Raw genomic sequence first — 15,062 nt, 5'->3', positions numbered from 1 at the left:
TAATTTGTTTTGACAAAAATAAAAATAAAAACCATCGTGATGCATTGCACTCATATTATCCAATTCCAGCTCGATATTTTGTCACTACAAGAATTACTACGCTAAGAATAATGGACACAAACTCCCCACGAATTTGGTAGAGGTGATTGGTTCTATGCATAGGTTTTAGATTTTAAGGCACTAATATTTTTCCTGGACTTTTCAGGTTTGTAACTCATATCTAATATATCTATCTCTTTGTTTAAACAATTTAGAAACGGTTCGGTTTCCAATTCAACCATCCGGTTGCTCAATCTTAAAATTTGGAACTTTCACAAAAATTTGGAACTTTCATAAATGTACAAAGATTTGGTGCATTTATTAGGCAACCAAACTTTAGTGTAGGTTGCCAAAACCCACGGTCCTCGTATACCATAACCCAAAAGGACTGTTGGTTGGTGCATGTTCTGCGTGACCATGAGAAAAAGGTAACTACAGCTTTCACACTTTCACGGGTGTTTCTTAGTACTTACGTACACCGTTGTGCTTTCCATCCGTGGTGTCACTTATTATATTTCTTTGGATTTACATGAAAAAAAATATTTTCTTCACATTAGAACTCTTAAAATTAGAATCGGCAACCAATACCATGTCAAGTGATCACCTATATAAATGTACATAGGTCGTGATCTAAGGAGTTTTTGGGTAATCTAACAAAACAAATCATTGATAGAACAAAAAGTCTGCTTGTGGTTTTTATCTGTGTTATCACTTGGGATCAGTTTGTTTTGCGGAAAATAAAAAATTTAAAAAACATATTGTTGAAAATGATTGGTTTTATTGCTTGTAATAAGTAGCCAACAAAAAACATTTTCATTATCGACAACAACTCATATTTATACTTTATTTTTCGCAAAATAAACGGACCCTTATTATATTATTATTTTTGGATTTACATAAGAAAATAGCGACAGTGTAATCTTTTTTTCACACAAGGGCTCTTAAAATTAAGATTTGTGTCCATTATCACGTCAGGTGATCGCCTATTTCTGTGCTGTATGACCTCGCAAGGTTTCCGTTTATTTTTATGTAGATAGCGATTGAGATCAAGCTTTTTGTGCGTCTGTTTGGGCTAATTTGCCTATATATATCAAATAATAATGAAGGGAAGTAAAGAACACCAAATCAGCAGAAAGTAGTCTTATTAAGTCGAGGATAGCATGAGCACGAAATTGGAATTATACAATCAAATGGGCATTAAATACTAAATTCTCTATGATATAACAAAAACCACGGAATTCATATCGCAATATATTTGAAAATCAAACCTGATCTATTTGGTTAAATGCCTTACAGCAAAAAGGAAATTTTTTTGAAAAAGAAGATAAATGCATCAGGATCGAGATTCATTTTCAGGCTATGACCCTGGAGACGCACGCTAAGCAGTGCGGGCTTTTGCAGTCTCTTCTTTTATCCATTCATTATAAGCCTCCTCCTTAAATCATTATTCACTCTAATTTTCCTGTAAAAGTTTCGTATAGGCTGTCTATTGGTGATGAAGAGGATGTAATCAATGACTCGTTTAAGAGAATTTGTGTTTTTTTAGTGGAGCCCAGTATAGATTTCACGGATTCTTGAAATATGATTGACTTGACCTAGAAGAGCTAATCTATGCGGGACTTACTCGTTTTTTGTTATTACTACGCATTAGGGTATGCCTAGTAACTTGTGGGACCTCGACTTCTAGACCGATTTGGCAATTTAATGACACCTTAAACAAGATTAGAGATGAAATTTATTTTTATTGGATGTCGAATGTAATCCATTTGTTTAAAGACCTATCTGTACCTTTTCCCACTACTTATAGTATGTTTGGTTCCAATAATGACTATTGCATTACACGTTTTCTGTATTGCCCGTTATAATGTATGCTTGCTCTATGCACAACTGGAATATTTATTAAATCACCCCTTTGCAACAGCTATTCCAGCCTAAAAGATCGCCGCCTGTTTTCCCAACTCACTCTACCAAGCTTAGGCTATGTTGAAATCTATATTAATTATAACTAAATTTATTATGTTATTATATAAAAATGACAGCATTTATAATTATTTTGACTCGATCACATATTACATGATTAATAATATAGTTGGTCATAATCGTAGGAGAGCACTCGGTGAGTTAGGTTGGCCCCATTTCACAAATTATGCTATCTTAATAATAACTAACTATTTTATTGAAAAAAATTCGTATATGATGTTAGCATAAGATTAGTTGCTAATTATCAGGTATAGTAATCGACATATTTGTAATTGACTATTATATTATACTTAATAAAATAATTATCTCAATTACTAATATTTATTTTAAGATAATCACATGTTATGTGCTTAATTTAATTATTATTTTAAACATAAAAAGTGAATAAATATTTGATGTAACAAATTACATTATGTGATAATGTTTATGGGGTATTAAATTCATGATTGACTATTAAAGTGATTATTATGATATTTTTTTTATCTGAGTTTAGGGATTCATATGCTAATCCTCCCTTATTACATATGCTATTCAAGAAACCAAACAGTGAAATACATACCGTCTTACTTGAACTAAATAGCATAATAGTTATTACAGCTTTATTACACCATAAATTAATAGCATATTACAGTCTTATTCCATCCTTGCAACAACCAGGCTGTTTATATACGAACTTAGTACACTAGCCTTACTACACCTAGCAACACTCATCCACTTTATCAGTCATCACGACTCGTAATTTTCTTTCATTATGTCAACAAATTAATAACAACTATCCAACCTCACGTTCATATAGGAACTATCTACCTTCATCTTCCTGATCCTAGATAGGAATTTTTCGTGCGGCAAACCAGTCTACTGCACGCGATCCTCATTCGAGCGTTCGATTTCATAACAGTTAATCGCAATTCAAAACACAGAGGACAATGACTATTTCGCTTTCTTGCTATCCAAATTTCAAGGTAGGCACTAGATACGTATATTTTTCAAATTGCCCTCGTCGTGGGGAACTGAAGTTGTCGATCGCCATTGGCTGCTGCCAAAGGCAGAAGTTTCTCTCCAACGAATGCGGATTGCGTCCCTACCGTGCCAAGTCGCAAACAATACAAGTATCGAAATCAAGAGCAAGTGAGAACAGGAACAGAAAGGACTGGTAAGACAAATACGGCCGTGTCGTTTTCGACACGGTTGCTCGGCTTTAGGGTTTACGCGTTTTAATCTTTGCGTAGACCAATGAATGATCGCCGCTATCAGGAGTCTCATGTTGGAATTCTTCGTGCGTTTCCAACCTCCAACATTAATAAATAAATAAAAAAATCAATTGCAGAACAAAAACTTAGAGGACATCATCCAATCACAAGTACCGTTCAAAAGCCAGTGGTATAAATAAAATAAAAAAAATCCAAATCTCCCCTGGATCACGATAAATGGATGTGACATCTTGGTCTCCATTCTATATTTGTTAAAAAAACACACTAGAAAGTCTCGATAATTTTAGCATTGACCATATGGATCAAGGAAAAAAAAGCCATTCTTTCTTTTGCCCTTTCACGTTTTTTTTTCTCTAATCAAGTCCTTATACAGTTAATTTGTCTAATCAAGTTTTTCTACATTTATTAATTTTCTAATCAAGTCCCTTCGACAACAAATCCTACCAAGTTTAACGGACGTCGGGCGACGTTCAAATATGACATGGATAAAATATGCAGATGCCTGTGCTGATGTATGTGAAATAATTTAGTAAATGTAGGCAACAACGGAATATGATATGAATAAAATTTAATCAATGTGTCGTTCACGCTAGAAAATTTTGTGTCCACGCCTGCGAAGTCTTTGAAGGCCCTTCCGGTTGAATTTGGCTGGATTTGGTATCAGATGGACTTCATTAGAAAATTTGTCAAAGTAGAAAGATTTGATTAGATAAATTGAAAGTGCAAATATTTGATTAAAAAGGTGAAAGTAGATCAACAAAAGTACAGAGACTTGAAAAAAATGCTTGAAAGTAAAGTGACGAAAACAGAAGTTTCTTTAAAATTTATCGCCATTTATTGATATGATCAACTTAGATCGGGATAATACGACTTGTCGAAGATTTCAAAATATATTTATCCCATCGCTCTTTGTTGTTGTGATCAAAATTAGATCGAAGAGAATACGACTTTTAGTAGGTTTAAAAGTCTCCTCCACCCAAAAAGAAATCTTCCTCCTACATATAAAACGCGGCACACAGGAAACAAAAAAAATTGCAAAAAGAAAGCAACACTCCCTATTCTCAACAATGGCCGAAAGTGGCAGCTCAAGTTCAATTCCGAAGCCGAGGTGTTCTCTGGGCACCATGGATGAGGTGAGGCTGATCTTTAACAAGTATGACGTGAATGGCGACGGCAAAATCTCCTGCGACGAGCTGAGGCAAACCCTGTGCACGCTCGGCCCGACGGCAGCCACCCCTGAGGAGGCTAGGCGCATGCTGTCGGAGATCGACAGGGACGGGGACGGCTTCATCGACCTCAATGAGTTCGCCGAGTTCTTCACGCGGGGGCCGGGCGGCGGCGGCAGCGACGAGGAGCAGCAGGAGCTCAAGGAGGCGTTCGACATATACGACCTCGACAAGAGCGGGCGGATCTCAGCGAAGGAGCTGCACGCGGTGATGAAGAAGCTCGGGGAGAAGTGCTCGCTGAGCGATTGCCGGAGGATGATCAGCTCCGTCGACAGGGACGGAGACGGCGAGGTCAATTTCAACGAGTTCAAGGCCATGATGACAAGGTCAAGCCTTTCTGATTCTAACAAGTGATCGTAACTCGAATGCATGGACATGGAGCAAACCCTTTCTGTCCTATTTCTTCTTCAGTCTTATTTTTTAGTCATTAGCTATTCTGTGGGAGAGAATATTCGCAAATCTCCTCGTGATTGATTTGGGTTTAGGTGCTGATTTGTTCTCTCTGTCGTTTTTGCTGTTTGCCTTATGGGAATGGGATTGGGACGAGCAGCAAATCCAAGTAGAGAGGTGGTTGATAAGTAGGCTTTGGTATGAACAGTGTTAGATTGGTTTTTGACCTTGATTAGGGATTCTGGTTGCGGGGGTACAAAAATTTGTCTCATCGTTCGTAGTGTAGTGTGAATATTAGACTTTTTGTTTTGTATGAATAAACGCATTAAAAGTCTTAAAACTTGTCACGAAAGTGCAATTACGTCCTAAAATTTTCAAAAATGCAATTAAGTCCTAAAATTTGAAACGAAAGTGCAATCGAGTCCTGAAATTGAAAGTTTTACTACTCGATTGCGTTTTCGCAATAAGTTTTAGAATTTAATTATACTTTTTGGAAGTTTTAGGATTAAATTGTATTTTCATGACAACTTTTAGGACTTTTAATGTACTTATCCCTTATTATGTACATTGGCGATATAAAAGAATAATTACACGGGCATGATTTAGGCAAGAGATCTTAGAAGATTTCTAATATCTCCATATTTAAACTCTTATTTCGCTTTTCGTATAGGTATGATGATCAAGAAAATAGAAGATATCAAGTATCTTGTCATATTCGAACTTTTATTTCGCTTTTCGAAGAGAATTAATGATAAGAGATAATGTGGAGAAAAGTTTTACACTCTCAAATTCGAATAGATCTGCACATGGTCCAAGTTATCACTGAAATTTATGTTCAGCATTAAAAATCATAAAAAAAAACAATGGAGATGGATATGGATACCAGTTCTCAATGTTTACTTTCTGTTCAAGTAAGCATTTATCCAATTCGCGTGTACTTGTTTCTTGTGAGACATGTTAACCAAGAAGTCTATTTAATTTATTACGCCTCGTTCCCCTTTAGCCTTTCGTTTGTTGGTGTTCCTCAATGACAGGAAGAGGGGCAAAATAGGTCATTGACCCATATTTTAAGTCATACTTGATGGATTCGGTAGTATACGTATTGTTTGAAATAATAAAATATAATTCGGAACGGGTCTAACAAAGGAAAACCCGGTATTGATGTTGTGGGTCTGAAAAGAACCTCAACCCACTCCCACGAACACCATCCAGGTCCTTCACGGCCCTCCTCTTCTTCTAGTAGTTATGTGCGAAGTTCTCCCTTCTGAGTTTGCGCTGGTGGGGGCTGAGGAGGAGAAGAGCATCAGCAGAGCGAGATGAAGCAGAAGACGAATCGTCATTGGAGGGTGCAACTTCGAACCTTTGGCAACGTCGGCCACAGCGGTGGTTGTCACTGGTGACCTCGCCCAAAGTTGCTGTCGATCTCGTTGCTTGCCAGTCACCAATGTCCTTGGCCCGAAGATGCAGCAGTCTCTCTCTCTCTCTCTCTCTCTCTCTCTCTCTCTCTCTCTCTCTCTCTCTCTCTCTCTCTCTCTCTCTCTCTGTGTACTCTTCAGCTTTGATCGAAACAGTTGCTTGACAGTTCGGTCAAGCTCGGCCTCCATTGACAGCGAGCCGTGTCCTCACGGTGAGTTAGTGATCAAGCGTGACATAGAGACCTCAAGCTCGTGATCTTGGTTGGGCTTAAGCACGATACACACACATAATGACCAATTCCAGAAATAGACGTGATGGGTTGGTGACGAGATGACGAAATTTCATGTTTGACGTCGAAAGTTCAAAATTGTCCCACTTTTGATTGAAACAACGGTGGCAAAGCACGAATTTTGTCGTCTAAGTTTAACTCAAGGGGACAACAACTCTGATTTTGTCGTTTTAGGGTATGATTTAAGACGACAAACTTAAGAATTTGTGGCCTTGGGTCGATGCAGAGGTGACAAACTAAACAATTTATTGCTTCTAGTTAGTTGAACCTAAGACGACAAAAATTGTGTTTTATCGCCTATGGGTAACTTAAGACGATGAAAGTTAATATTTTTCGTCTTAAGGTGTTTTTTTTTTTGTAGTATTTCAAATATGAGAAAATTTGGTAATTTGCATCCTCCGAAAAAAGAGTTGGTAATTTCGTCAAAGTTTCAATAAGATATCAACAACTAACTGAGAAATCATATTATCGCTAATTTTTATTTTTCCACCAACAATTTTTTACACTTACCAACTATGCTAGAAATCTACCAACAGGGAAAAAGATCCATTTTTTTTTTATCAACGGAACAACATAATTGTCCAGGTTAATTATAATAGGCTTCAGTTTTGGGATTTAGGGTTTCCACACCAATTTCTAGCGATCAAATCTCTCTAGAATTTAATGGTTTACAGCAAGGCTCTGTTTCTTTTGTACTAAAATTGGGATAAATGGAAATTACTTTTTGGATAAACGGAGGATGCTTGTTGAAATAAATTTGTATAGTGCGTCTAATCTCTCCATATTTTATGCCAACCCCAAAAGATCGTTCAACCTTTATTTCAATAAAATCCATGCCAGCGCATCGCACGGATTGGCTTATGAAAATATAATCAAAATGGAGCATGAAACATTTTAGCGTAAAGACAACATCATTTTAACCTATTATAGCTGTGAAAGGTTCACATAAAACTACATTATCAAAGTACAAAGCAACTAATAAGCATGAAAAAACAAATTCACAAACATAATATAAAACGGTTTGTAGTTGGACTATCTTTGAAATGCATATGTACAATAGAAACTTTTGTCTAGCAACTGATATGAAAAAAACTTGATCTTATGTTATTATGCTAAAAAAATTATTTGTTATATACAATTGAGTTAGAATTAAATAGCAAAATAATGAAGAGAGAGAAAAATAATGGTGGGTAAATGCAAAACGCACCAAAATCTTTTCTTGGGATGAAGAGAGTCTAATTCTAGTTGTTAGAAAGCCTACCCAAAACCTTAAGCTGTTAGATGAAGGCGTAATTTAATATTTAATTACTCTAACACTAGCAATATAAAATCCGGGCACACTTAGAGGCAATATTAAGATTTTTTTAATAATAAATTCATATAAATATAGATGGTAATGCGATATTATTATATAATAGACCAAACAATCATTTAGGAAGGTCAACATATACAAACTGTAATGTGATCCCACAAAACTTTTTTCAGAATAAATCAAATCACGCTTTAATTTATTGGGTTAATACCACGAAAAATCTTAAACTGGTACACTTGTGACACATTTACCCCAAACTATTTTTTTGACCATAAAAAACCCCAAACTTGTACACCTGTGACAATTTTACCCTAAACTATTTTTTTGACCACCAAAAACCCCAAACTGGTATACCTGTGACAATTTTACCCTGAACTATTTTTTTGACCACCAAAAACCCTAAACTGGTACACCTGTGATAATTTTACCCCAAACATACCACAAAAAACCCTAAACCGGTACACATGTGACAATTTTACCCCGAACTAATTTTTAATATTATTTTTTTTATTTTTTTGAATTTTTTCTTTTTTCTTTTCTTTTCTTTTCTTTTTTTCCTTCACCTTCAACCTACGGCCGGTCGCCGTCCGGCCGACGGCGGAAGCCGCGAGGGCCGCCCTCGCCGACGTTAGCGAGCGACCCTTGCGTGCGTCGGGCGAGGGCGGCCCTGCCTAGGCTCAGGCGAGGGCATCGGGCGAGGGCCGCCACAGCCGGATCGGGCGAGGGCGGCCCTCGCCGTCTGGCGAGGGCGGCCCTCGCTTCACATCGGGCGGGGCCGACCTCGCTGCGTCGGCGAGGCGGCCCCTCGCTGCGTCGGCGAGGTCGCCCTTGCCTCAGGCGGCGAGGACGGCCCTCGCCCGGCCGGCGAGGGCGGCCCTCGCCGGCTTCCGCCTCTTGCCGGTCGCCGGACCGGCAACCAGCCAGGGTTTGAAGATGAAAAAAAAAAAGAAAAGAAAAGAATAAAAAATAAATAAAAATTCGAAAAAAATAAAAAATAATATTAAAATTTTAATTCAGGGTAAAATTGTCACATATGTACCAGTTTGGGGTTTTTTGTGGTAAGTTCAGGTAAAATTGTCACAGTGTACTTAGCTTGGGGTTTTTGGTGGTCAAAAAAATAGTTCGAGTAAAATTATCACAGCAAGGTATGCAGGTTGAGGTTTTTTATGGTCAAAAAAATAGTTTGGGGTAAATGTGTCACAAGTGTACCAGTTTAGGATTTTTCGTGGTATTAACCCTAATTTATTTATTTATATATTTTTTTGGTCGTAAACTGATTAACTTTTATTTAATTTGAAAACGTAGAGCCCATAAACTAGGCTTCCTTACAAAGTAAATCCAACAAGATTTGGGGAGGGGAAGAAATCCAGTCCCTCGGCAGAGTTTTATGGCGCTGAGCTTTTGCGGCCCAGTCCGCTATGGAGTTGGCTTCACGATGGTAATGGGTGATACGCAACTGTGAGAAGCTAGAGGACAGATCAAGGCATTGGGAGATAATTGCACGTGCATCCCATGGAATAAGGTCTGAGTTTTCCATAGCTTTAACCAAAGTCAGATTGTCTGACTCTAACTCAAGGGAATAGTGTCTTCGAGGGACTAAGAACTTTAGGGTTTCCAAGAGAGCCACAAATTCCGCTTGAGAGGCTGAGGAGACATGGATTTGTTTTGCAAAGCCATCCACAAGTGTCCCCTCTGAGTTTCGAACGATGCAAGCGATTGCGCCTTCCATGGAGCTTTCGACGAAGGATCCATCAATATTGACCTTTAAAGATCCGCCCTTTGGGGGTTTCCAGATCTCAGAAGAGGTGGGTGCGTCAAGGTCCGATTTTTGCTTTGAATTCCATCTCCTGTAATTGCCGAGAGAAGTTAGAGCTCCTTGTAGTGCTTGAACTGGGTCTGGGAGTTTCTTTCAAACGATAAAGGTGTTGCGGGAAGTCCAAATAAACCAGAAGATGGTTGCGACAAGTTCCAAAGAAGGTAGGTTTCCTGTACTTTTAAGAAATTGCGTTAGCCATGTCTCTATTCTGCTTAACCCTTGGGAAGATACCTGAATGTTTAGGGATGGTTGAGCCCATATTTCTCTTGTCCAGGGACAAAGAAGAAGGAGATGCTCTGTGGATTCCACCTGGTCTTTACACAGTGAGCATAATGGATCTGGTACTATTTTTCGCTTGTGTAAGTTCTCCATTGTGGGTAGACTATTCTGACATGCATTCCATAGAAAGAACTTAATTTTAGGGATGGTTTCCATTTTCCAGATCTTATTCCACAAAGCTCGAGGAGCCGAGAAAGATGAGGAGGCCTTTGGAGCTTTTCGGATATTCTCAGTAAGTCTTATGTTGTTGTAGCCACTCTTTACTGAGTAATTTCCTGTTGATGAATATGTCCACACCAGTTTGTCTTGAATGGAGTGAGTGCTTAGAGGAATAGCGAGAATTTCTTTCACTGTTTCCTCTTCGAACATATTTCGAAGAAGAGGTTCATTCCAGGAATTTTCTTCGTTGTTTATAAGCTCTACTACCTTTTGTGGGTCATTTTCATTCGATGGCCCTCCAATTACTCCTCTTTTCAACCATCTGTCCTCTCTGATACTGATTGCTTCTCCTGTTCCCACTGTCCACATTGAAGATTCTGAGATTGAGTCTCTTCCCAATAGTAAGCTTCGCCAGCCCTAAGAGGGTCTATGCCCTTTCCCAGCATGCTAGAAACTCTTGTTTGGGAAGTAAATCCCTTTAAAAATTTGACCCCATAAAGAGGACGATTGATGCATTAATCTCCATGCTTGCTTTCCTAAGAAAGCCTTGTTAACAGAAAGTAAATCTTTGAATCCCATGCCTCCATTGTCTTTCCTTTGTTTCAAGAATTCCCAACTCTTCCAATGAATTCCAGAGTGAGATTCTCTGTTTTTCCACCAAAATGCTGCCATTCTCTTTTCAATCACTTTACATATGGAAACAGGAATCTTGAAAATTGACATTGCATATTGAGGAAGAGCCTGCACTACCGTTTTTAGTAAATTCTCCTTCCCCGCTTTAGAAATTAAAGATTCCTTCTAACCTTCCAGTTTTTTGTTAACTCGGCCAAGTATCCAGGCAAACATATTCTTCTTAGACTCTCCCCAATCCGACGGAATTCCAAGGTATTTTCCTGTTTTATCCAGTTTAGGGACACGCAGTTCATAAGCCATATTTGCTCTTAAGGTCTGTGGGCACCCTGAGCTAAAAAATATTCCTGATTTGTTTAGGTTTATCTCCTGTCCAGTAGCAAAACAATACTGATGCAGAACATCTGATACAGATTGGCATTCTTGAATTCTCCCATCCAAAAAGAAGATGGAGTCATCCGCAAATAGAAGATGTGATATGGTAGGGCAATAGGAGTTAAGTTTAATACCCTTTATACTGCCATCCTTTACTGCTTTCTTCATCATAAGAGATAAAACATTTGCTACCAATATAAAGAGATAAAGGGATAATGGATCACCTTGCCTAGGTCCTCTGGAAGGCAGGTCCTCTGGAAGGCTGGAAGTAAGGGAGTGGATTCCCATTAAATTTAACACTGAATGAGACTGAAGATACACATTGCATAACCCATGTAATCCACTTTTCATCAAAGCCCAGTTTTCTTAAGCATGCCTCCAAGAAATCCCATTCTACTCTGTCATATGCCTTTTTCATATCAAGTTTCAAGACCGCCTGAAATTTTTTCCTCCTCTTCTTGACTCTTAGTTGATGCAACACTTCCTGCACTATCATGATATTGTCCTGGATAAGTCTCCCACTTACGAATGCACTTTGCTCTTGAGCGATTAAATTCGATAACCAAGGTTTGAGTCGATTCACCATTACCTTGGATATGATTTTGTAGGCAAAATTGCACAAACTAATGGGACGGAATTGATCAAGAGTTTCGGGGTTAGGAACTTTTGGAACTAGTGTAATGTGGGTTCTATTTAAATCAGGATTCAATTTTCCTGATATGAAAAAAATTTTAACTGCTGCAAATACTTCAAACTGAAGAGACTCCCAGTGGAACTGAAAAAATTTCCCATTAAAACCATCTGGTCCAGGGGCACTTAGAGGACTTAGTTGGAAAACTGCATGCTTGACTTCTTCCAAAGTGACCTCAGCGGTTAGTGATGCATTCATATCTTCATGTACCATTGTTGGAATGACGTCTAAAACCGGAACAAAATTTCTGTTACCCACTGAACGATATAGGCTTTTAAAATAATCTGTCGTTTGTTGGTGTAAGAGCCTTTCATTGCGAATCCAAGACCCCTCTTCTGTTTTGAGCATAAAAATTCTATTCCGTAGTCTCCTCTGTATAGTGGTTGCATGGAAGAATTTCGTATTTTTGTCTCCCCATTTCATCCACTTGATTCTTGAGCGCATTCCCCAATACATTTCCTCTTGCCTCCATAGAGATTCTATCTCCTGTTTCAATGCACCTTCTTTGTTTCTATCTGAATGAGTTCTAGTAGAGTTGGTTATATCTGTCAGTTCCTTTTTTAAAGCATCAATTCTCCGAGAACAATTCGCAAATCTTTTTCCGCTCCATCTTTTCAGTTTAGCAGATACTACATGAAGTTTTCTTGGAAAGTCTGCTACTTGTTCAGGGATTGAGGACCAGGCTTCTTTAACTACATGGACAAAATCATCAGCTTTGAACCAGTAATCTTCTACCCTGAATATTCTGTTCTTTTTAACTGAATCTGCTGTTATGGTTAATAGAAGTGGGCTGTGGTCCGAACCAATTGCTGGAAAAGCATAGGCTACTGCCTCTGGATAAAGGACTCTCCATTCTATAGTACTCAGAACCCTAACTTTTTCTTTACAAAATTGTCCCCTTCTTGTTATTTGGATCAAGTGAAAGCACATCCCTTGCATTCAATGTCCATTAACGCACATGAATTCAAAAACTCTCTGAAAGCAAACATACGATAATTTTCAGCTTTTCTCTTCCCTTCCTTCTCCCAATGATTAAGAATTTCATTAAAATCTCCCATACAGAGCCAAGGCAAGGTATTAAGGGAGCTTATCTGGATAAGCTTGGTCCAAAGTAAGTTCCTCTCTCGATAATCAGTAGGGGCATGCACTAGTGTAACCCTCATCTGCTATTGGTCTTCCTGAAATTCACATATTAAGTCCAGAAACTCAGCTGTAGCCATTCCTATATTAACCTTTACTTGATCTTCCCATAAAATAGCTAACCCTCCTCCAATTCCTTCTGGATTAACAACAAAGTGATTCTGGAAATTGAGACGCTTCTTTACTCGTTTTACTACTGCTTCCTGATTCTTAGTTTCCATTAGGAAAACTAAGTTGGGCTTCTCTTGAACCACCATGGCTCTAATATTTTGGACTGTCAAGGGAGTGCCCAGACCTTGATAGTTCCAACTTAGGATCTTCATTTGTTACCCGGTGGCTTATTAAGGCTAGCCACCAAAGCCCATTTTGTTGCTTCCTCAGTCGCAAGGATTGGAGTGTCTAGAAGTTGGGACTCATCCAACAATAAAGAGCTGAATTTCCTCTGCCTTTTTGCTATGGGGGTTTTTGGCCCCTAGCCAATCTTTATGCCACTACTATTAGGACCAAGGGACAGCTTTACCTTGGGAGAAATCTGCTTTTGAGTAGGGCCAGTGATCATCTTAATCTCCTTTCTAGTTTCTTTTTTCCTTTTCCCCTGAATAGGTACTTGGTCTACTTCAAATAGCATATTCTCAGGTCTATCTTCCTCTTCAGCAGCTTCCATTCATGATGATTGAGCAATTTCCTGAGGAGTAATTTGGTCTTGATGCACTAGGGTTTCAGGAATTATTTCTTCAATAAGATATTCTATTGTCTCCTTCCTATAGAAAACTTTCCAAAAGGGACTGTTCTCCTGGGATTCAGCTCTCAGCCAGCTACCAAAGCTACTTCCCAGGTCAGTTGTGAATCTGTCTTCTTCATATGGGATTTCTTCGCAGTAATTTGCATAATGACCTATTTTCCCACATGAATAGCAAAAGTGGGGAAGCCTTTCATATTTAAAGTCCAGCCAAATTTTCTTGCCCTCAAAGGTAGCAATAGTACCTACAGCTAGAGCTTGATGTAAGTCTAACTCCACTTTAACCTTGGCTATTCTTTGAGCTGCAGGGCCACGAGCATCTATTCTCACCTCTTTCACCTGGCCTGCTGAGCTAACTAGAGATTCTACTACTTCCGAGGAAAACCATCTGATTGGCAAACCAAGTATTCGAATCCAGAAGGCACATTTCTCAAACTTATAACAGTGGGGAGGAGTATTTGGTTCACAATCATGAAGTAGTAGTAAGTGATTTGAAAAAGACCAAGGGCCTCCCTCTAGCACCCTAGATCTTTCCAATTCGTTCCTGAAGGTGAAACTGAATATATTATGCCCCCGAGGTGTGATTTCCACATTTTCATTTTTCCATGCTCGTTTCATTGCCGTTTGAAAGGCCTGGAAATTGATACTAGGATTTTGGTATGGCTGACCCATTAAGATAGTCTGGCATTCCTCTATTTTCTCAGTTGATACAATTCCTGAGATGTCTTTATTTGAGAGTAACGTATCTAGTTTTCTGCAGAGAAGAGCCAATCGAGCTGAGGCCTCATCATCATCTTCCATTTCTGAAAGATTGGTACCTTGATAATCGATTTGAAGGCAAATATAGAAATGGGGAAGAGGGCAGCGGCTAGAGATTTTTGGGAAGTGAAGTCAAAACCCTAAATGAAAAAAAAAAAGGGGAGAGAAGAAATGAAGCACCAAAAGCTGCGTGGGAATTCATGGTGATGATTGAGCAAACCAGTGGGGATTTTGTTAGGGTTTGTTAGTTGAGGGAGCCATTGCTACACAGACGGTAGAGGAGAGCTACACAGTCGGTAGAGGAGAGCTGACACTTTAAGGAAATAAGGAAAAACTAAATTGGTAAATAAGAAATACCGTGTAAAGATATTGATCCATATCTTTAGATATAATCTAAAATTGTCGTAAAAAATAAGACGGGTGGTTTATGAAATAGTTGACAATCATTTTGAATTTAAATGTAGAAGAGAAGAGGATCATCAATTATTTGTCAAGCATCTTGATTAATGTAAATCCCAAGCTTGTCTATCCATGACTATGTGTGTTCATACTGCACTTAATTGTAGGGTTAACACTACAAAAAAACTGGATTTTTGCCACGAAAAAATTTT

General features: G+C 38.6%; 2 protein-coding genes across 5 annotated transcripts; both read left to right on the top strand.

The window, feature by feature from the left end:
* The first annotated feature begins 4,247 nt into the window (after positions 1–4,247).
* Positions 4,248–4,940, top strand: LOC115674078 (calcium-binding protein CML24-like). The gene has a single exon (XM_030596406.2). It carries the CDS (start codon positions 4,298–4,300, stop codon positions 4,808–4,810), a length of 513 nt encoding a protein of 170 aa, XP_030452266.1. The 5' UTR covers positions 4,248–4,297; the 3' UTR covers positions 4,811–4,940.
* Positions 4,941–9,149: 4,209 nt separating this feature from the next.
* LOC115662908 (uncharacterized) lies at positions 9,150–14,772 on the top strand. 4 transcript variants are annotated; one of them, XM_056319861.1, is made up of 5 exons: positions 9,150–9,668; positions 9,746–9,840; positions 9,954–10,038; positions 10,122–10,190; positions 12,432–12,670. In XM_056319861.1, exons 1-5 carry the CDS (start codon positions 9,570–9,572, stop codon positions 12,486–12,488), a joined length of 405 nt encoding a protein of 134 aa, XP_056175836.1. In that variant the 5' UTR covers positions 9,150–9,569; the 3' UTR covers positions 12,489–12,670. The 4 variants fall into 4 exon arrangements, 2 of the variants coding, with proteins under 2 accessions (XP_056175836.1, XP_056175837.1); XM_056319862.1 differs by having other exon boundaries at positions 9,151–9,668; positions 9,954–10,020; XR_008818445.1 differs by adding an exon at positions 14,001–14,772 and having other exon boundaries at positions 9,161–9,840; positions 9,923–10,020; positions 10,122–10,247; positions 12,432–12,536.
* The last annotated feature ends 290 nt before the right edge of the window (positions 14,773–15,062 follow it).

The sequence above is a fragment of the Syzygium oleosum genome, unplaced genomic scaffold (genome assembly GCF_021117445.2).
Source record: "Syzygium oleosum isolate NSW1041296 unplaced genomic scaffold, Sole_v2.1 Sole_v2.19, whole genome shotgun sequence".
Lineage (NCBI taxonomy): Eukaryota > Viridiplantae > Streptophyta > Magnoliopsida > Myrtales > Myrtaceae > Syzygium > Syzygium oleosum.
The sequence above is the reverse complement of the archived record's forward strand: the minus strand, read 5'-3'. Positions and strand labels throughout refer to the sequence as shown.

Bases quoted from the DNA above. Each gene is read 5' to 3' on its own strand.
- LOC115674078 (XM_030596406.2), top strand. From the start codon at position 4,298: ATGGCCGAAAGTGGCAGCTCAAGTTCAATTCCGAAGCCGAGGTGTTCT.
- LOC115662908 (XM_056319861.1), top strand. From the start codon at position 9,570: ATGCAAGCGATTGCGCCTTCCATGGAGCTTTCGACGAAGGATCCATCA. The intron at 10,039-10,121 runs GTAAGTTCTCCA...TCCATTTTCCAG, and splicing joins TGGTACTATTTTTCGCTTGT to ATCTTATTCCACAAAGCTCG. The intron at 10,191-12,431 runs GTAAGTCTTATG...CCATCTTTTCAG, and splicing joins GAGCTTTTCGGATATTCTCA to TTTAGCAGATACTACATGAA.